The sequence below is a fragment of the Tachysurus fulvidraco genome, chromosome 8, assembly GCF_022655615.1.
Source record: "Tachysurus fulvidraco isolate hzauxx_2018 chromosome 8, HZAU_PFXX_2.0, whole genome shotgun sequence".
NCBI lineage: Eukaryota > Metazoa > Chordata > Actinopteri > Siluriformes > Bagridae > Tachysurus > Tachysurus fulvidraco.
Genome location: NC_062525.1, coordinates 17,502,321 through 17,525,597, shown reverse-complemented (window position 1 = coordinate 17,525,597; position 23,277 = coordinate 17,502,321). Strand labels below are relative to the sequence as shown.

Sequence of the window (23,277 nt, the reverse complement as noted above, 5' to 3'; positions counted from 1 at the left end):
GTGCAAGTGTGCTAGCCCCATCACCTTGCTAAGATGATCTTCTTGAAGCTGTCTTCGTTTGAATTGTTCCTCCTCCTCTTCATCTCGAGAGCGACTCCTCATATCTGAGCCTGATTGCACATGGAATATTTATCAAAATAGACAGAGGATCAGTGTTCACCTTATGCATTAATGTTTCAATCATTATCTTTTGATGAAAGTACACAAGCTTCCACACATCGTAACAAAAACAATGGATTCCAGTGATAAGAATGATAAGAACCGAGCATGTAGATTGATGATGTGGATGATTTAATTGATTTAGGATGTTTAAATTACCTAGCCCTAATAAAAAAAAAAATTGAAAAGACTTTCCACAAACTACCGCTCTTGCACTGTGGAAACTTCAGGTCTATCTGACAAGACATACAGTATTGACATTGCCAACATCATCCTTGTGACTTTCACTCTGCTTTCACATGCTTCTTATGGTCAGGTTAAATCCTCCTGGAGGAGCCAGAGGTATAAGCCTACCTAGGGCTGCAAGGGAGGGAGGACACGGCCAGTAGTCAGTCTCAATCTTTGCTGTTTCATCCGGCTGAGGAGCTTGAGCAGCAGGGAACTTGGAAGATTTGATGATGTCACCAGTAAACTTGCTTTGGGCTGCGAGGGCAGCTGAATCTGGATTGGTATTTTGGGGAACTTGACTATCAGTTGATTGACAAAGGCGGAAAGCAGATACAATGCTGGCCATTCCATTCAAAGCAGGACATTACATAGTTTAGGATTTGATTTATATTCACTAGGCACAATATTTACACTAAAAAAAAAAAAAATCACATGCTTTGATATTTTTATGACCAGCACTGTATATAATTCATACAGATCTATAAGCTCTCAAACTTTATTAGTGATTTGTCTGCATTTCATAACCCCATGCAATTAAAGGCAAAAGTTTTTTACAGGGCAGAAGAGAAGTAGTGATTTTAGTTTTCAGGGCCGAGCGAGTTGGCAATGAGGAAAGAGAAGAAAGAGTAGCACAAACTGTCAGAGAGTCTGAACTGAGCTGAGCTGAGCTGAACAGTACTTACATGTTAACATGGAATATGTAGTCACATATGCCACAACAAAATGTTAATGGCAAGATGATGCAACATCCACATGAACAAACATAAATATACAAAACATGATCAGAGAATACACATTCACACAACATACAATCGCTCTCAATGATAATTAAATGACAATTAAAGAAAAAAGTGGTAATCGAAACCATGTAAAAATCTGTCTCACTTTACTCACATGACTTACTCATGCATTAAAATATTCATTATGCGACTCCTACCAGGACTGTGCTTTATTAAGCGATTTACATATAACCAGAAACAAATGCTTAACTGCCAATGCACATTAAATGACACTGAAGTAAATGCAACAGAGATATGTGTTATAATAATAAATGATCAAATGATCATACCATGTTGTTTGTAGATCGGTGGCTTTCTGTACATGTTCATGCCTTGGTCTGGAATAAAAAGTAAAGACAAAAATGGAGAACAGAAATCTTAAAAAGATATGTACAGTCTGAAGAACATTGATGATGGTCCATAAAGTAATACAAACTTGAATGCACATAATACACACATCAAGAATATTTTGAACTGAAGGGGGTTGGGAAAAACACACACACAGACACATTCACACACACACATACACACACACACTCACACACACACACACACACACTCACACGCCTGCTTGTCAATACTCCCGCTCCTACCTGGTATGTGGAAATGTTTAGGGGTCAGACAGAGGGTCGGGGTGGCCGAGCGAGAGGACAAAGGAGAACTCCGGCCACTCGACGGCTCAGTGCCTCCAAAAAGAAGAGGAGAAGAAGCAGGAAAAAAGGAAACAAGCATGAAAGGAAGAGGGGCAGAAAGAAAAAATATGTAAGGAAAGCGAGAAGGAAAGTGTGATGGATGAATCAAGTGTGACCTCTCTGTACAAGACAACAGAGACACTGCATGCAAATTCTCCACAATAACGAACACTTCAGCATAAAAAAATAAAACTTGCACTTTACATCTGCAACACTCAAGATGCCCATACATTTAAAAATAACAAAAACAGACAAACGTTTAGCAGCTCATTTCCACGAATTCCCTACTGTGAAACTGACTGTCGGTAAAAAAAATACATAGCGGCAGCATGCAGCATAAAGTGTTAGCAAAGGGCCGTCATGTCATCTACCACTGAATAATACGATGCTGAAACGAATGAGAGACGATACAGAAAGAGGAGAGATAAACAGTCATAGTAGTTCCAGGCGGGACATGCCTCACAGCTGGCACAGACAGAAGATAAAGTAAGCACACAATGAGAATAACAGCCACAAAGCCAAGACATACCTATGCAGAAAGAATCTGTAAGAAGGACAAAGGCACATATGCATTATATACAGGAATGTCAGATTAGCCGGCCGTGCTCAGTTTACATGAAGCTTGGGGGCAATATGGCCGTCCCAATGCAACTATCAACCTAACTATATCTGGAAGTATACATGCCATGCTGATGACACAAGTTCAGTACTTCTAAATCCCTTCAATGATGCTACAATATACATACAGTGAACAGACCAACAAGCTAAATGTTTATAAAATTATTCCAAGCACCATCTTCAGAACTACTGGAGAAGTCTAAATATTTTGGCATAGATTTTCTGAAATGCACAGGTTAGATACATATTTCCATCTGAGGAACTACTGCAAGTTTTAGTTCCTGGAATCATTTTCATTTCTGTGGAAACTAATAGTTGGTTATATGCAAGCTTGCCAAAATGGATGACCCTCTTATGTGCTGTGTGTTTATTTTCAGGTGTAAGTTTGGTTTCCAGGAAAAATGGAAGAGTGAATGCAACTTTGTTAAAGCAGTAACAAAAAGCTGGTCGCTCAGCATGATAGTCCTAACTGATGTTTGGTAGCCACATAAAGGAGGAGATTGTTTTAGAACTGTTTAGCTCCAGTTTGGGGAGCTTCAGTAAAAACACACCTACTGACACTACTACTGGTTTTTAAGGCGTTCACTCCACTCAGGGAACACGTTTGGGTTCTTACCTTTGTTATGGGGGAGGAAGTGATGTCTGAAAGGGGAAGTGGGACGGTTGTCACTGGTGCTGGAGCGCAAAGAGGAGCAGAGCTTCAGCATTCCTGCCAGGTGCTCAGACAAAGAGCAGGGTGGAGAAAAAAAGGGTGAGGGGAAAAAAGAAAGGGAAAGAAGGGGGCAAAGGATGGCAAAATAAGCAAAGCAGGAAAAGGAGAAGAAAAGCAGAAAAGCCTCAGAAAGGTAAAGAACCTCCAGCAATGCCACATACTGTACACTCTCTCTCTCTCTCTCATACACACACACACACACACACACACACACACACACACACACACACACACACACACACACACACACACACACACACACACACACAGAATACTTCCACATATAAAGGCCACTGCTCCTGGGGGAAACCTAAAGGAAGTAAATAAAGAAGTAATAGAAGCTGACTCTCACCTGGTCTGTGGAAGTGCTGCGGTGTCCTAGACAGTGTAGGTGTGTAGTTGTGTCTGCTGTACATTGGGGAGCCAATGGAACCCTGGCTGGTGGATCGTTGCATAATGCGTTCTCGAATGTCATAACAACCCTAATTTACAACACACACAGACACACTGTCGGTTTACGGGACACAGTCTACAGGTGTTCCTAAAAATGTGCTATCAGGAGCCCTATCACTAGAACTGGATTTTGTTCATGTATCAATATTAGTAACTAAAACTAAAACAAGACTGAACTGATGTCTGCATGCATCTACTGTAGGTCTTAGTATGGAGCAGACTCTAACCTCAGCAGACGGGGTGGGAGACAGGGTTCTTGGTGACTAAAAAACAACAACAAAAACAACAGGAGGAAAAACTCTGAGTAAATGTGACTAAAAGACTGAGTAGAAGGACAGCGTAAAAGAGTCTAATAGATAAGAAGAGTCTAATATATAAGAAATAAGTGATTCATTAAAGGACATAAGAACAACTGAGTATAACATTGTTGACTGAAACAAGAATGTGAATATTTGAACTAGTTTTAAGGAAAGCAGAGATGCAATGATTCTTTAAGTTTATAATGAAACACAAAAATAAAGACAAGACAAACAAGCACCAGATCGCATGCTGTGACACACAGAGGTGCCTTTATACAAAAGACGGAAAAATTCAAACAGGAGAGAAAAGTTGTGCAGGATAAAACTCTGCTGGTGAAGATAAACTTTTTTTATTTTTTATTTTTTCAACATTCCTGAACAACTTACAGTCTCAGCTGACATGGGAGAAGGGTCTTGTGGTATGGTCTAATAAAGCAGATATAAACCATAGTGTCACTATCAGCTGACATGATTAGGGAAAACATAGGAAAACAAAAAACACTCGTTATTTTTGACTGTCGTGTGGTATTGTCATTTTTCTCAGATTAAAACTAATTACGTGATTAGTTTGGTTAAGATTTAAATATTCTGTTCAGTTATCGTTTAGCTGCTTGATAAAGTTTTTTCAGGCTAGTTAAGAAAATTATTCAGGGATTTGTTTGGTTGTGTTAGAAGTGTTACTATAGGATCAGTGGGTTTGCATTGCTGTAATCCTGTACACACTCACTTTAATATGGCCTCTGATGGGGGATTGGTCACCTGTAGTACTCTGGCACTGTAGGAAGGAAGCACAGCCTACAGTTACAGCATGAGACTGCTTTCAAACTGGTTAGTACCTGATCATATAACACTATCAATACCCTTGAAAAGAGTGTGCCTGGTGTATTTAGCCATCAGGTCTTTCCTTTTATCAAATAAAAGAAACACGAGCCTGAGTTTGCAGTATGTTATTTGTCATTGATTGACTCGAGTCCCTCATGTGACAATAAAACCCTAAGTGTGGTCAGCAGAGGGCACCATAACACTGCAATCTGGACACAGACGCCGCACATGCAGCTCTAGGTACAACTTGACAACGTCTACATATAAAAACAGCAGTAACAGTAAATATAAAACCCAGTCAGTTCCCTCTGATACACAGACATGGAATGACACGACAATGTTCAATATATGTGTGATAATGATATTAAAGCATTTGTTGTAACAGAAAGATATACATTCACTCACACACACACACACACACACACACACACACACACACACACACACACACACACACACACACACACACACACACACAAGAAGGGTTAGGATCACGGTCAGGGTGAGGCTGGGTATATGGGGCGGTGGCCTTGTACACTACTGTCCATGGAGATCACGGGCCCATTTGAGCAAGGAACTGATAAAGTAAAACACATCTGCCCAGATGCCATAGTCTAATAGAGTTTGAGTTTATTACCATTGTATTATATACTATATCTACTCTGATACAATGACAAATAAATTTAGTCACGATTGACACATGTTTATGTAAATACTTTTAGAATGTCTTACTCAGGAGTGCATGAGACTGTTTAAATGTTTTACCAGCTTTATGCAATATATATAATGCATAAAAAGCCTTCTTTGACTTTAACATGAACTGATTTTTTTTTAAACTATCCTGCCTGTATTGTAGCTGCTGATTACCTAATAATTTACTAAGTGTAATTCCTGACTATAATTCTTCCTCTAGGAATATCAGTGTACTCAATTGTTGGAGCATTGCATGATTAGATGATATTGGCTCTTTATTACCTCTCCAGGGCTGTGTCTGCCCTGTCTCTCCAGGGTGGATGAGGTGGAGTGCAGAGACTCGTAGGATATCATGTCTGGACGCTCTATGTCATAAATGGCCTTGACTCTGGGGATGGCTGCTAGGTCCTTGTAATCAATGATCTCATTGTCTACTTTTGCCTAGAGGGAGGAGAGGTGGGACACAGAAGGAAGGGAATCACACAGAGGGAGAGACAAAGGGAAAGGAAGGAAGGTCATACTCGGGGTGAAACATTTCCACGTCACATATGACCATAGTTACAACAGCACGTCACACGGGTCACCACAAAAAAAAACCAAACATACAAACAAAGAAAACAGACCATGTGGGGCTTCATGTATGGCTATGATTCATTGCAACTGTGCTTCCCATTATACTACCTTAAACAAACAAATAAATAAATATATAGAGAGAGAGAAAGAAGAGAAAGAAAACAAGCAAAATATGCTGTGCAGCCTCATGCAGCTACAGACGCCATCTGAGAGAGTATGGTGATTGGTTCATTGAGAGATAAGGGGCGCTGGCGAGGATGACTCACATAGATGGTGTGACCAGGTGAGCCAGGGATGCTGGAACCCGGCCGAGAACAGATACTCTCCGACGAAGACCTTGTGGGCTGCAGGTGAACAAGACTTTGTGTTAGTGATCAGCCAAGCACAAACATGCAGGCACATAGACACACAGACTGGCACGAAAGCTCGAATGACAGGATCAGTGCAAGATTTCAGCATTAACAGCATCCCATCCCAGCTTCTTATACAGAAACATCCACAAGCCATGTCAAGCTGCCATCCACATGCCATGCAGCATGGTCTTCCAGATATGACTCTTTGTGAAAGTTTAAGAAAAGCTTCTAAAATAAGAATAATATGGTTTGTGAACAGATGCAGGTTTGTTATTATGGTGATCTATTGTTAAATGTTTTTTTTCTCCAAACTCGGAGCTTATATCTGAGCCAAGTTTCTAATTGCCTTCACTCAGATGTGGGTCAGAGGGCAACAGCCACATGCCCCCAGAGATGAACAGTGTATTGACACACACAGAGGTCGTTATGAGGACATAGGCTGATTGAGTGTGGGTGTGCTGCCCTCAAGCTGCTGACACATAGAGCGTGCGCCACTCTGCTGCCAGTAGCAGAATACAGTACCTGCCTTTCTGATTTGTGCAGGGAGGTTACAGAGGGATGGAGAAGCTGTGGAGGGAGGAAGAGGGGGAGGTCACAGGAAATCACACACTCTGACACACTTCTGTGTGATTCACTCACAGACTGTTTATAGAAGTGGTTCCCAAAATAGGGTCCCCCAGGGGGTCTGTGAAGTAAAACCAGTGGGTCTGTGAAATCCTTATACTATTACATCAATGATATTTAATTTAATTTCTAGCTTTTCTCTGGCACCTTAATCTGAGTTTAATCCAAACCTTAACACTGTAGGGGAATAAATACAAGTTTAAGTTAGATCTAATGTTTTTTGCCATTAAGCAATTTTTTTTTAAATAACCAATAAATAATTTAGCAATGAGCATAAGATCTGAATAGTTAGATCGTGACAGTTACACAAATGTAATCCCTGGGTGCAAAAAGTTTAAGAACCACCGGTTTGTATGATGGACAACATGACGGTGAAGCCACAATGTGTCTGATCCCCACTTGCGGTTGTCTGCAATACATTTTAACCTCATGCTTATAACTATCAGTGAATAGAGCAAACATCGGACTAACACTTCAGTCCTTTCTTTAACGTTAGATTGGATCAGTGTTTCTACAATAAGCTCTGGTTCACCACGATCCTTATCAGGAGAAATGAAATACTAAAAATACATAAACAAACAAACAAATAAACAAATAAATGCATGTATGCATCATAAAATGAGTGGGCTATATTTATTAGGCCATTACTGATGGGGTGATATTGATTTGTTTTATTGGTCTCGCATCATGGGCTTCATGTTCCAGCTTTAAGCTTTAATGTTAGAGCCTCTCAACCATCACTATATAATAACACTATACTGTGTATATGGAACTTCCTGCCCTGTTACCAGCTTACACCGCTCTAAAGCTACTAGAAGATGGTTGTTTAAGTCATTATCAATATAAAATAACATGGTGTTTATCTCAATGTCCATCGGCCTTGTTTTAACAAGCCTAACTTGGGAAGCCAGTAATCTTCAGGCATCAGAAGGGTACACTGCCCCACTTCCTGTATTTTCTGTGCCGTCAGTAGTTACATTTTTAACCACGGTTTTCTTCCAATTTTAGTCGTTGCCTCCCAGTAGCTTGACTGAAGCCCACAAACTCTAGTTCTAAATGTGGGTTTGTGTATGGTGAATTTTTTGCCATCTTAAGGGCATAACCGAATTAGCAGAGCCATGCTGTCCACCAGATATACAGTCATTAGGTGCTCCTCAGCATGCATCCCGACCATCTCAATTAACCATGCGCTCTCGGATCTACTGCAATCCACCTTCTTTTACATATCACACACATGTTTTGTCTCCTCGGCTCAGTTTCTTGTTCATGCCAGTTGTTCAGAAAGACAGATGTGCTGGTTATTAATTACATGACGTGAATCACAGGATTCACCAAATTTCTTTGCTCCTGAAGCAATTTAGCACAAGACAGCAAGCTAACAATCTATGCTTGCATTTTCTGGAGGAGGCACAGTGTGTATCTGGAGTGTTGCCCCCTCTGTTCTGCAAATACCCCAGTGAACTTCACTGTCCTTAAAGAGACACAATATGGTCTGGCTTGCAGGTGAAGCAGGACAGTAAGTTAAGCTGGAAGTGGTGCAGGACACAGGAGACAGGAGACTGCAAACCTCCGTCCTGCGCAGGGGACGCACGCCTCGAGCAGAGCCACCCCGGCCCTTCGTCTTACACTGAGACTCACACTTAGACTGGGGCAAAAAGATATCAAAAGGGCGGGGCTTTCTGCCAGGTCGCTGCCGCGCTTCCTACAGAGGAGAACCAGAAGAGAAAGGACAATCTGACGCACACTGACACACACTGACACACACATACATGTATCACCTGGTTCTGAGAAGCACACCAATCAACTCACACGGAAACAATCATTAGAGAGATGCCACACAGAGTTTTGTGGAAATTTGTAGAAAAAGGGGAAAGTTGTTACACTGTATCACCTGTCGCTGGACTGAGGATGCAAGTAAAAAGAAAGCTCAATGAAAGAAAGTGAGGACAGAGGACCAACCGGGTGAGTGACAGGTGTGTGGATGATTGGATGAATCGTGGAGCTAAAACTCACCCTGTACTTCTCTTCGACTTTGATGTTGCTCTTACAATCTGGATGCCACACTGTAGAGCCTGTTTTGAGAGAAAAAAAGGAGAGAGAGAAAACTTTGTATTCAAACTTAATCTATATGTCATTTTTCAGCTTCTCTCGTCCTGCTCTTCCCACTTATCATTAAGTCTCTTTACATGACGTCCAAGCATTGTGTATCTTTCAGAAATCCAGAGTCACTGTGAGATTGAAAAGCATGGATGGAAAATTTTCGAGTGCACCTAAGCAGTTTAGAAGTCAGGTGTATGTCCTTTTACATTATCAGCTGTTTTACGCACCTTGCAGGTACATCTCCTCCCCCTCTGTGAACATCTGGTTGCACCGGCTGCATCGTGCACAGCTGGGATGGTAATGTTTATCGCCTGCCTGTGGAGCAGAGGAGGCAAAGATCAGTGCAGTTCATCTAAATACTGAATGTGCAAAAACAAATCACTCAGGTCTCAAAGTGAATACATTCACAATGAGATTCATCTTTAATACAGTCTACAGTAATATATTATATAAAACCCTATGGAAGGAAAAGCAGATATGTCCTCTCTCTCTCTGTGTGTGTGTGTGTGTGTGTGTGTGTGTGTGTGTGTGTGTGTGTGTGTGTGTGTGTGTGTGTTTGTGTGTTTTCTGTGAATAGGTTTCTGTTCAAGATCAAGCGATTACACAAGACCTTATTTTATTTTATTCGTTTGGTAGTTGGATAAGAGAGTGTCTGTTTTTCATATAGATTAGTTATTGCAATGTGCTTTACATTGAGGCACATTTGAAACACTTATTGACTGAATTCACCAACTCCCCTTACTCTTTTCATAAACAGGTTTTCTGCTGTTATTGTTGTTTTTTTTTCAGCTATAGGAAGATCTGTGTTGAAATTTGTAGTCCATGCTGTGTACTGTAGTGTTCATAGAACACAGATGTAAGTCATCTGCAGTCAGTGATGTCTTGTCATTCTGCTGTTTTACATTAGCTTCAGGAATGCTGATGATCTCTCATGCCTCCCTCTCTCTCTCTCTCTCTCTCTCTCTCTCTCTCTCTCTCTCTCTCTCTCTCTCTCTCTCTCAGTTATTACATATTTCTTTCAACGTTCCCTCCTCCAAAACATTTATGATGTTTTCTCCATCAGTAACTCTAATCGTCTCATCCAAACACGTTCCTTCTTGCTTTTTTTCTGCCTTGATTTCCATAAGCAAAAGCTTTCATTGCTACTTCACTTCATTACGAAGGGAATGTTTCCTCTATGGGGCCCCCCACCCCCCCAAAATTCATGTACGCACACACACACTCATTTTGATTTTGATGGTGCTGTGGATCACCTGCAGTACATTGGCCACTGTTCCATGTTCCTCCCTTGTCCAATGAACTATGAGGCAATGCAGCAGAAATGTTTGATTTCACACAGATGTGACCCCGTTCCTCCTCCCAGCCTGCCTCACTATGGCAACGGGCCTATGTAACACTCTTGCCGTAAACAAATGGCTCTGTGACAATGGACGTACTTTCTAATTTCTCTACTGCAAGATAGCTATCCATCATCCCTTATTACATTATACACAAGAATGTGGGACTGGTGAAAACCGAGAAAACAAAGAGTCATTACTGGCAAGGTCAGGGGGAAACAGAGGGAGCTCCATTTCCAGATGGTATGGTGTAAGAAAAAGAAAAAGCCAAAGAAAGGATCTTCAAGGCGTAAAGAAAATGGGAAAGGGAAAATTGTGAATGCAATGGGGAGAAAAAAGACCACCAGAGAGAACAACAAGGTCCTTAGAAAAAGAAACACAGGCCTGTAGTCATGAAGGAACATTGGCAAAAGGCTCTATTATGTTGCATAAAATGTCTGTGGAAAGGTGGAGCTGTTTTCCTGTGTGTTAATCTCAGAAAGCAGAGCCACCTGGTTGGGTGCTGCCTCAGAGTGCTCCCTTGTGCACTTTCAGCACTTCCAGCCACAGCGGAGATAAACAAACAGGGAAAACGGAGAGGACAGTCTAAACTATTATTGCAGGCTTGCTCCTGTTTCTGTTAGTGTTCACTTTACTCCAATCCTGTAGCTGTCTGCATAAGCTTTAAACCATGGATGCTAGCTTACACAAGCCTCCCTGTCCTACAGTATCTGGCAGATTCCACACCGTATACTGAGACACACCTTATTCTCCAACCTTAAAGACACAAAGATTTCTTCCGGTTCTGGCAGACAGGTAGTGAAAAGAACTTTCTCTGGTAGGACTATGAAGTCTTTAAACACAGACTGATGACCCATTTATTTGATATGCACTATTAAATTAATACTAAATATACACTAAAAAGACTTCCGCATGTATTTTCTTGTGTAATTACTTATATATCAGCACTGACTCATGTTTCTGGCAGTCTCAAGCCTGTATCATTATAGACAATCTGAACTAACATTAAAATAACTTTAGGAAAATAAGGAAAACAACTAAACTGTTATCTAAGTCGTCTCAGTAATATGGAGCTCCGTAGATTGTTAAATGCTGTAAATTGAATGAGAAATTTAATTTACCAGATCGTTATGCAGTTGTGTGTGTGTGTGTGTGTGTGTGTGTGTGTGTGTGTGTGTGTGTGTGTGTGTGTGTGTGTGGGTGTGGGTGCACATGTGTGGTAATAGACGGCCAGCACTAAGTAATGTTAAACATTTAAGACTCACAAGACACTCTTTAATGACAACGTGCTAACAAGGGTGAGACAGCATCGTCGTCAACAATTCAAACGTGTCAAAATAGCGCAGCATCCCATGCATTCATGGATGTAGACCCTTTTAAAGAGGCCATCTGTTCCTCGCAAATAAATTCTACACTATTCAACTCGGACATATATAGAAGAGTCTACTGCCTTAAAGTCTCTGTGGCCTCACATTGATAAAATTCCTTTGAGTTTTCCACCACCATATGTGGATACATAGATTTGCTATGAATAGCATTCACACTACAACTGCTCTATCTGGGTGGGTTTGGTCTGAGACACAAAAAGAACAATGTGTGTATGAAGTGTACCACAGGACAGCTTCCTTTTAATATTTAGTTTAAATATTAAAAGGTGTAGAGAAATGCAGAATTCTGTCCAGTGCATAAAATCAGCATTTAAATAACTTCATACATTTTCATTACCAAGAATGCATGAATGAAATGCACACAGATGAAAGGATGGAAACTACAGACTAAACTTAAAGATCATATACCCCTCTCTTATTACCTGATGGAATGTCCAAAAATCCAGCTAACAGAGTCTGAAAGCATATGGCAGACTTACCTTTGGCAGGCGGCTCGTATGGACCCCCAGCCCTGCGATTAAGCAGATAAACTCCTTCTACACTTATTGTACACTCTGTCCCTCAATCTGTCTCTTAGACTATTCCTGAGAGTTCACAAATTCTTCATCCATTTCCCCCTCCCCTTCCTTCTTCCTCCCGCTGCTCTCTCGGCCTATCATATGGACTCAGACTCAGAGGCTGCTCTGTCTACAATACTAGGGTGGGACTGTGGCATCCAGCCAACTGTTTCACTGCTCGTTTTGTACTCTTTTTTCCCCAAGGGCTGGTGCTGAGATCGTGAGAGTGCAAAACATGGTAGTTTGCTTATGTCAACCCGGGTGATGGAGGATGGTCATAACATTACACCATGTGTGTGTGTGTGTTTGAGTGCTTGTAAACAGCCAGACCATCAAGCTGCAGATGTTCAATGAATGCAGAATAGTAGACTTTCAGTTCTACAAAACACAATACAGCTATAATTTGGGCAAAAAACACTTAAAGCACACTGAACAACATGTGGAACGTTTTTCCTTAGAAGAAAGTTAACTGTGAAATGAAAACAGGCGACAGATACTCACCTCCAGAACCCTCCCTGTTATGTACTGATGACAGGCTTCACACTGCACCCCGAAGTGGATCTGGTAGTCTCTCTCGCAGTATGGTGCACCATCCCTAAAAAGACAGAATGACAAAAGGACGATAAAAACAGCTTTTGAGATTCGTATTTTTATACCTCATTGTCACTTTCCCTTCACCATACCCTTTCTATTTGCTTTATCAGATTTACTAGATAACTCATATTAGCTGCTGAATGATGCTTTAAGCTTTGGAACTGAATAATAAACCAAGATGTTAGGGATTAGGATAAAAAACCTGGCACTGACTTTGGTGTTAGAAACTATAGTCCAATATTGAACCCACAGGTTAAACACACCCATTATGGCCTCATCATAGTACTGAAACGGCACTGGTTAAAGTAGTAAATGACCTCCACTGCCCTCTGATCATGGTTGTCTCTCTTAGCTTGTGTTAATAGAACACTTTTTAAAGGTAACTGCTCTTTCCAGACTCAGATCTTATCTTAGTAACGGTATCATTTTATAAATGTTAATGGTGTCTTTTTTAGGAAACAAGGCTCTGTTCTAGGACCATAGTTTCATCCTTACTTAAGCTATGTCTGGGTACCAGCTTCCACTGCTATGTTGATGACAAAGCTTTATATTTTTAATTAAGCGGAGGTATATACAATGGATCTTACACAATGGATGCCTATTAATGTCCTTCTATTTATTAATAACAAGACAGAAATACTTTCACAAAGGCTACAGGCTGCTAAAATGAAACTAATTATGTTGATAGTGTTAATGAAATAGCCTTTTTTATGTCATTACATGATGCAGAAAAGCTAGATTATGCATTTATAAGGTCTAGGTTGGACTACTGAAATTCTTTTTGCTGTCTGAACGTTCCAGGATTCACAATATGCTTTTAATGGTTACCCTTTCAAAACACTTAGGACTGTTTGTCTTTATACTTCCTTTGCTCTTATTGAGTCTGGTTTATCTCAAGGTTTCTTCCTCAAGGAGTATTTTTCTCTTTGCCCCTGTCACCACCGGCTTGCTAATAATAGATCTAATGGTGTGGCGAGTTCTCTTGAGCTGCTTTATGAGAGTGTCTACTGGCAAAAGCTCTACAGATTACAAACTTGAATTAAAATTAAGCTGGAACATATCTTTTATATATCATTAATATCAAAGCTTCACGTACTGGTGATTGTTCTAATACTGCTCTATTTCTAACATCCTTTTGTATACTAAGGCAATTTTCTACAGTCTGTTGCTAAAATATGTAAAACATCACATAAATGATAGTGAAATGTGTCTTGTATCTGTGTAGTATTTGTTTTGTCTGTCAAAAGTGCACATTTACTGCAGAATTATATCAGTATATGTGATAGAAAAATAAAATTTGACAGTTTATCTGACTGATAAACCAATGCACAGTATCAGATAAGTGTCTTTATTGTGTAATATGCGGAAAGTATCTACGTATTTCAATCCTGATACAAATTAATATAGTCCAGTAAATTAACAAGGCCACGACAAAATATAAACTAAATAAAAAATAAACTATGGTTCTTTTGTTCCATTGCCATTGTGTCATAAGAGAAGCAAAGTGTAGAGTAGTACCACAGTAAAGTCAGTATAACGTCATGAATAAGAGTGTAACAACCAGAGCTGGTATAAAAACTGCAATAGTATCAAAGTTATTTAGAGAATTACAGTTTAATGCATATTAAACATAGCTGAACAGTAACATCCTGGTAGCTCCTGAAGTTTCAGAGTTTGATGTTCATGAAATACCACCATTAAAACATAGTGAATCTTTGGTCAAAGGATAGACAAAAATTGCCCAGATTAACAAATCGTGAGAGAGACATGCTGATGAGATTTACTCACTTGCTGATGTACTCGCCACTCAGCACTTTGCCGCAGGCCTTGCATTTGAAGCAGCCGAGATGCCACTGTCTGTCTAAAGCTAGCAGAGCCTGTCCATTTTTAATGTCCCTGCCACAACCTGCACAGTCTGCACGACACAAACACACACACACACACATTCATTTACAGGTAATCAACATCAGTACCATCTAAACATCATCATTTCTGTGCACGCAAAATCTCCAAAAAAATCCAACCCTGCCACTAGGTGGAGATGCAAGATAACAGTCTTAACAGCACTACTTTCTCTACATGGAACACAGTGAACTAACTGTGCATGGGTCGTATGTGTAAATGTTGTGTCCAGAAATAGCCTCCATGGTATTCTATATAAAACTTTATACAATGTATGGTCTTTCAGTGAGACTTTCAAAGAAACAGTCTTTCCAACCTATACTCAGTACGGAAGTGTGAGCGATTAGAGAGAGAGAAAAGTTAGAAGAGAATGAGCAGAGAGCAGAGATATATAAAAAAAAAAGGAGATCTGTGTTGTCTCATCCTGTCAGCATACTGAAGGCTTTAGACTCTCCGAACCCTCAGATGTGTGTTAGAAGTGGATAAACTCTCAGGATTTGACAAAATCCACCAAGCCATGAATAGCCACGGACTGTATAATCACTGCCTTCCATGTGTTCATGTGGGCCAACAGAAATGTCATCAGTGACCATTCAGTTCTCTAACTGATCAGTCATGCATGACCCAAAGGTTCATTCAACCTTGCAAAAAAGGACGGATTGCATGCTTGTGTCTGAGTGTGTGAATGACTTTGGTCAATAAGTTTCCCAAATCTCCATTTGAATCTAAAATTTAACCATAATGACATGATTGATCTGTCATACTGTTTTATCGATCACCGGCTACAACTGAGCAAAGCACAAAGTCTGTAAACTGGCTGTAGTTCAGTCACTCTAGTTTTCCAAAAATAAAGCAGCTCAACTTTGTAGCTAATCATTTGTAATGGCTTAGCCACAGGACTGTAGCTCAGAAAGGGGAGTTTTAATATGTTTTTGTAATCTGGTCTGATTAGCAAACATGACTTATTTACGGAAACAACATTAATAGTAATAAAACTAACATGTTTAAAAACGAATAGACAAGGCGTATACATTCAAAACCTTTTCCTGAAAAAAAAACTTGTGTTTTTCATTATAGTTTAGCAGACTTTCTACACTTACCGGCTACAACTGAGCAAAAGTACTCAGTCAACCGAGTCCGACCCATGTTTTGAATTATGTCACATTACGGAAGATTAAATTTGTACTAATGTCATTTCATTTCCTTATTATAACCTAAAGTTAATAACATGGCTGATTTTAAGTCCTAAAACTGATATCACAAAATCACATTTAAATTTGTGTGCCTTAATAAGACAGCAGCAAATGTCAACTAAATCTGTAAAACACAACTGAGACAAATAGCACAAGATAAAACTGGTTTGCAGAACACTGAAGTCCTATTGGTCAGTTGTGTGTTTCTTTTTCCCTCCCCATTGGCCATGCATACTGAATTACAAAACATTCTATAAAAGAAACTGAGACAAAGGATATGGTTGAAAAAGAGAGAGAACAAGATCTTATTTGCTTGAGATGATCAAAGGACTGGATATGTCGGGTATTTGAGTCGGCTCAAACAGAATGACGTCTGATTGGGGCTTAAAACCTGATTAGCCTGCACTCAAAATTAATGTTATGTGAAAGAGAGTGAATGTGAAAAACAAAAATTTCAAAGAACTTGATATCTTTGTGTAACAACGGAGAGTCACAGAGAACAGGGAGAAGATAAAACAAAAAGATAACCACATGACATAAGCAGAGTGCAAAAGCATGCTGTGACTCACTGCTGGAAGTACTGATGTCTTTGGGAGGAGGAGACATTGGCTGGATGCAGCGCTGGCAGAGACAGTCCTTTCCATTGAAGGTGACGCGGTCTCCAGCAGGAAATGGCCGTCTACATAAACAGAACGCCATGACGTTAAACATAGAGACATGCAGTATAATTTAGTGAAACTTACAATTATCTCAGAACTTTCTCATGATCTCATAGTGTGATGTCATTGCTATTTTGTGCAAGACATCACATTCGTCTAATTATTTGACTTCGAAATCTGTGAAGCCTTTGCTAGAGGCACAGGTATACGGTGCCAACAGGAAAATGTGTGGGATCATTAAATGTGTTAGAAGATAATACAGTCTGTCAGTGTAATCATCTTGTAGGACATTACAGCTTTATTGTTTATTTCCACGTTAAACCCAAGGTCCATATCGGGACTCATATCAAAGTCATGTGCTGGTGGGTGAACCTCTGGTTACCTCTGGTAAACTGGAGTATAGCCAGTAACAGTATTCAGTGTTGAAGTAAACGGCCTGTGTAAAGGGTCATCAACTGGTAGAGCACGGTTCAGATGTGGACCCAGTAAAGTATTTTGCATATACTGTAGCAGAAATGATAAAAGTCTAAAAAAAAAAACCTAGCTAATCCTTTGTAATTTCTTAAAGATGGGAAAATAGCTTTCATTAGCTTTCATAATCTGCTCTAATTAGCAAGCATGGCTAATTTAATAAAAAGTAAATAATTAAACACAGACATAATAAAGAAGTATGCATTCATTTGTTACGTTCAAGACAGACGTCTCACTGCATGAGTCCAAACTGGCAGCCATATGAAGCACCACTATGAAACTAAACACAAAATCTTCAGAATGTCTTATTTACAGCCAAAAAAAAAACAACAAATCTATAAAGGTCGAGCATGATAAGTGGTCCTTTGGATCTGGACCTTTGTAAAAAAAAAAAAAAAAAAAAATTTTATATAGCTGAAGCATTGCAAAATTCATCCAATCAGTCTCACATGCAAAATAAGTTACCAGTTATGAGTAATGTTGAAGAACCTGCAGTTTATTAAGCTCTCATAAAGCAAAGGATCCAAATTTAAATTTTGTCAGTTTTTATTTTGGCTAATAACATGTCCATGGTGTCAATCCAGTCGGTTTAGTTTAGTTGAACTAACTGTTTTGTGGTCCTCCAGTACTATATCACTCTGTGTATTTGACCGTGACATGCTGTAATGTCTGTGATGTGGATTTTTTTTCAGACTGTATATAAACTAATAATACTAGTAAAAATAATTTAATTTGTTCTAATGATGAGTTTGAATGACTGGACAGGCTAGTAAGTATCTATGAACCTTAGGTGATGTCTGGATGTGTATGCCCTGTGTTCACTCACTTGCAGATGGTGCAAACGAAGCAGGTGGGGTGGTAGGTCTTCCCGAGGGCCGTCACCACCTCCCCTTCAACAAAGTTCCCACATCCATGGCAACAAGTTCCATGCAGCCTTTGGTAGTCCAGCGTGCACAGATATTCGCCATTTTTCATAAAGAAACCACCTTGCGCCAGGTCGCAGCCACAAACTGGACACACACACACACACACACACACACACACACACACACACACACACACACACACACACACACACACGTACAGATAATCATGCAGTATTAATGTCCATGTCTAATGCAATTTTACGGTTAAAAAGGATAAAATAACGTCAAATTCATTTCAATATCTTTATGAGATTTGAGGTAAAAAAAGTAAAGGCCATAATGGCTTTCATGCTTCATGACTTGATGTAGCTTTAGCACTGTATAATACACTGTTTAATACAAAAGATCAACTAAGCTGGAGAACAGATGTGATCTCATCTCTATAAGACATTAGAATTCTTGGCTTCCCTCCATTAGAGTTATGATTCCTCAATTTAACGAGTCCACTGGTGTACTTAAGTATGTGGCATTAGTTTAGTGTGTGTGTGTGTGTGTGTGTGTGTAGTAGGAACTGCGTTAGTAGATCTTTTTGCCAAGTCTGGAACATCTGATCTGAATGACAGTTCTTTGGCAAGCTCAGCCGGTATTGGACATTTTCCAGCACATTCAATGCCGTTTGATATTCATACACATCTATCACTTTGTAAAACTTCAACCCATAACCCATCATTTGACCTTCACTTATTTTGCTCTACTAAGAGTGGAGATGTTTATAAACAGATTGGCTCTGTCTCCATTTTGAAAAACTCATCTGCAGATGTGTGTGGGAGGTAAAATGTTATGGTGCCATATCTGACACATTGAATGATGTCCCATGTGGGGTGCAACGCTCTCCCTAGGTCTGAAATGCCGTATATCATTTGACTTGGTAGGTGAAAGGGAATAGGGTGACTGTAATACTGTAATATCACATGATGCATGAACTGAAACATCCCATGGCTTCTGCTTTCATATCATTAGTATGTATATTTTACTTGGGAAGATGTTTGTAGTTTACTATTAAAGCTTTACTCTAAAACGAATTTAAGAGACAGCTATCGAGGGACAGCTTTTTTTTCATTAATCTGTCTTTATTACACTCTATATACTGTCAGTGGGTTGCGGTGAATCTGGAGTCTATCCTGGGAACACTTAGCATGTGGTGGGAATACCAGTCTAACTTATGGCACCATGCACACACACATTCACAGCTAGACACAAAAGTGACCAATCCTCCTAGCATGTTTTTGGAGGAGGAAGGAAACCTACAAGGACACAGGAAGAACACCTGAAAGTCAACACAAACAGTGATCCAAGCTTAGTATCAACCTTGGGAGCCTGGAGATCTCATGTGACAATGCTATAGGATTTATTTACAGCTTTCCAAGTGAAAGACACATTCAAAAGACGTACCACTGACAATACCACACCAGAAAATGTTGCACCATCAACCTGTATCTTGTGGGAAGATTGCATAAAACAGAACACGCACGAACAAGACACACAGCTTTTTGTTTCTCTACAAGAGTCGGGGAAGTGTCTAATGTATGACGCAGGCAACAGTGATCAGTGAGAGACAGGTGGAGGCAGAAAGCGCTGTGTGTGGACGGCTGACGTAAGTGTAACAGCATGCCTGTGTTCAGCATGGTGATTCTCACTTCAGGCTGTTACATCCTTCATCTTGAAACAAATCCAAATCCACTTCCATAACATAGATTTATTCCATGAAATCCACAGAGGCAGAAGTGAATCATTCATTAGCACCAGAGAATTCTATCCAGAGAAGCTATAGAGCAGTTCTTCTCTTCATTAATATTTGACTAGATTTCCCAAGAATGCTTTTCTGTCTTCAGTACTGCTACACTGCTCTGTGCTACATAAACGATGTAACCAAATATGAATACATTATTTGCTCTGAAGAAATAAAATTAAATAAGATTAAAAAAATACAGAGGTTTGGTTATGAAATCTGGTCAAGAAGTATATTAGACATGGGCTACTATGAGACACAGTAAATGTAAATCTTGTAAGCGGGAGGTTTTTATTTTTTATGCAGATGTAAATGAGAAATCAGATGTGAAGCTTGTTGGACAAACAAAAAAACCATTAATGTGTAGCGATGCATGATGCATCTCAGTAACTGCCTAGTCAGGATCGTGGTGTTTAAATTAGGCTATGTGCTTATATATATATATATATATATACGTATATATATATATATACGTATATATATATATACATATATATGTATATATATATATATGTGTGTGTGTGTGTGTGTGTGTGTGTGTGTGTGTGTGTGTGTGTATATACATATATATATATATATACATATATAAGATAATGCTGAGTGTTTCTTCTAGTGATTTCCAGTGTTTCATTTAAATCCAAATACACAAATATAGCTTTGTATATTTGGAGCACTAAACAGATACAGATATACATGCAACACAGCTGCCTCTTCTGCACCCCTATGTACAATATGTGCCACTACCATGTTGGATAACTAATAAAGGGATGAAGCTCTGGTCCTAATTATCCCTTGCATGCTGTAAAGATCACAGTGGGATATGCACGATTAGTCCGAATGCTTGCTGTGAGAATGAATGCCCCATAAGTTGAGCATCACACTAGCTGTTTTAGCAGTGGTACTTTCCTGACAGGAGTGCACATCTACAGCTCTTAACTACACTGTGTAATTCTATGTAAGAGGACAAAATGATGGTTAAATGAGAACCTTTGGCATGACAGCATTCTTGGCATGCCATTTTGCTTTCAGAGCTCCGTCATTATCTGTGTGGAACTAGAACCACGATCATCACCACAATACAGTGCAACAGCGTGATGTGCCTCTCCAACTCCATTAGCCCTGACGGTTGCCCCGACTGATGATTTCCAGCATTGTATCCTAATGGCACAAATGTGTAAAACTCACACACATCTGCCAAAAATGGCATTGGGATATTTTTAGTGGAGAATATGTAAAATGTTGTGTCAAGCTGAACTGGTTGAGTAAACAGGTTTTAACAAGAAGTGGGTGGGGACCTTTTTATAGAGGTGTATGAAGGATTATTATTTTATTCTGTTTGCACAGTTAATGTGTGTGTGTGTGTGTGTGCGCGCGTGTGTGTGTGTGTGGTTGTTTGTTTGTGTGTTTGTTTGTTTATTTATTTATTTTTATTTAGTTGGTTCTATTTCCCATACAACTGAATAAACAAATGATTAGCCAAATATAAAATCGGCACTACAATGACGAAAACATGTTACACTGTTACTAAGAAAAAACGAACAAATCCTCTAAGTTCATTGGTGTATGTGCATCCTTCACATTCACATCATTATCTAGTGACCTTCAAATCTGTTCTCTTGCTCACTTCCACACAGTTTATATCTGACTGCATGGCTGTGTGTTTATAATACATCACTTGTTAATATGTTAAATGAATGAATATTCTCTCTCTCTCTCTCTCTCTCTCTCTCTCTCTCTCTCTCTCTCTCTCTTTATATATATATATATGTACACCTAAGTAACTATTTTCTAAAAGTATATGGATTTGAAAACAATACAGTGTTAAAATGCATAGAAATATACGTTCTGAAATTCAAAAAATTCCTCGGAAATTTAACTTGTAAAATTCTTGAAAACTCATGAATTTTATTACAATCGAACTAATTGCCTAATTGCAGTGATGTCCAGCAACACAAAGATACAGTACAGAGTACTCAATGGATGAACAAAATATAATCAATACAGAATGCAAGTTAAAGAAAGAAGCCTCATAAACTCTGACCAGCAATAAATAAACTGTAGCATCAAATAAGCCACAAGGAATTAATTCTATCCTTACATCCTGATGTATACAAGCCATTGTTCCAAATATTATTCCAAACTCAATATTTTATACAGCAAAGCCTCGTTATGTTTAACTTGCTTTTCTCTGCAGCTCTGATTGAAGAAAATCCAGCCTTTATGTCTAGTTTTTAAGGTTTCTATAGATGGCTAATCTTCATTTGGTAGATTCAGTAAGATCAGGATCAAAGTCCATTCAGATGTTGTGAAATCCTGAAGGCTTAAATTAGGAAACAGCCACAGGGTGACCCGCTGTCAGACCCATGATGAGTGCTCCTCCCTACCATGCAGAGGCATTACAGGCTTTTGGCACATGTACATTTAAGGCTTTTGGAGCAGCTATAAATGTTGACCACATACATATTTGTCACTTGTATCCCATGGCAACCTGGTTATATAATGCTGAGTTTGAGGTAGGAGAGGAAAGTCATTTATGATGAATGATTATATGATGATCTATAACAGTTTTTACAATCATCCAATGTTATATATTAAGAGGGAAAACCATAAGACGATTTAGAGTGGCTATGTCACACGATTCTGTATGTGTGTGTGTGTGAGTGTGTGTGTGTGTGTGTGTGTGTTTGAAAGAAGACTTATAGAATGAGAGGAGGGCTGGCTGAAGTGTCTGTGACGGTGACAGCTGCCAGGAAAATCCACTCAACTATTTTTGTAAAGAATGCTTTAAGTGTACCCGCCATCTTCAGAAGGAGCTTCTCCCATCACCTCCTCCATCACCAGAACCTCCTGCCAAACCCTGCCAACACTAACATTCAGATTAGCCAACCTTTAGTAAAAACACTGTGAAGGAATAATCTCCACTTCCTCTCTCCGCTCTCAGGCTCTCTATATCAGGAGGTCAGTATTTACAGTATGCACGTTAGCCACAGGAAACCTGATTGAGTTCCCACTAGTTCAATGTGGGATTTTCTCATAAGCACAAAAACTACTAGGAAATACTTCTAATACTACTTTGAAAAGTTGCAGTTTATTTGTAATCATTTTGATCAAGCCCCTGTGCTTTTCACAGCTTAATTTTAATTGCATTCATGAAAATAGCTTGTAGGTGGTACAGTGGTGCAGCCACCTCACACCTCCAGGGTGGATTTAGGTTACTGTCTATGTGGAGTTTCACCTGTTCTCTTCATGTCTCTGTTTCTCAGGTTTCCTTACAACTCTCAAAACCATGCCAGTAGGCAGATCCCTCCCCCACCCCCCATTACTGTGCAATGTACTGCCATCCCATTCGAGGTTCATTCCAACCTCGTACCAAATGTTCCCAGGAAAGACTCGAGAAGATGCTTGTGTTTTTGTCA

General features: G+C 39.5%; 1 protein-coding gene across 26 annotated transcripts in view; it reads right to left on the bottom strand.

Annotated features, from left to right (window-relative positions):
* ablim1b (actin binding LIM protein 1b) overlaps positions 1-23,277 on the bottom strand; it is a 57,688-nt gene that overhangs the window by 4,559 nt on the left and 29,852 nt on the right. For 3 of the 26 annotated variants that reach the window (XM_047817334.1, XM_047817336.1, XM_047817335.1), the window contains 20 exons: positions 18,033-18,216; positions 16,646-16,755; positions 14,770-14,896; positions 12,889-12,982; positions 9,333-9,420; positions 9,019-9,077; positions 8,573-8,707; positions 6,904-6,948; positions 6,295-6,372; positions 5,738-5,896; positions 4,668-4,715; positions 4,328-4,366; positions 3,869-3,904; positions 3,541-3,670; positions 3,093-3,185; positions 2,388-2,402; positions 1,760-1,852; positions 1,457-1,504; positions 514-660; positions 25-110 (listed from right to left, as the gene is read on the bottom strand). In XM_047817334.1, the coding sequence (XP_047673290.1) occupies positions 25-110; positions 514-660; positions 1,457-1,504; positions 1,760-1,852; positions 2,388-2,402; positions 3,093-3,185; positions 3,541-3,670; positions 3,869-3,904; positions 4,328-4,366; positions 4,668-4,715; positions 5,738-5,896; positions 6,295-6,372; positions 6,904-6,948; positions 8,573-8,707; positions 9,019-9,077; positions 9,333-9,420; positions 12,889-12,982; positions 14,770-14,896; positions 16,646-16,755; positions 18,033-18,216 (1,814 nt within the window). Of the gene's footprint in view, positions 1-24; positions 111-513; positions 661-1,456; positions 1,505-1,759; positions 1,853-2,387; positions 2,403-3,092; positions 3,186-3,540; positions 3,671-3,868; positions 3,905-4,327; positions 4,367-4,667; positions 4,716-5,737; positions 5,897-6,294; positions 6,373-6,903; positions 6,949-8,572; positions 8,708-9,018; positions 9,078-9,332; positions 9,421-12,309; positions 12,463-12,888; positions 12,983-14,769; positions 14,897-16,645; positions 16,756-18,032; positions 18,217-23,277 lie in introns of those variants that run through there. The other 23 variants (XM_027140521.2, XM_027140542.2, XM_047817338.1 and 20 more) reach the window with 19 other exon arrangements.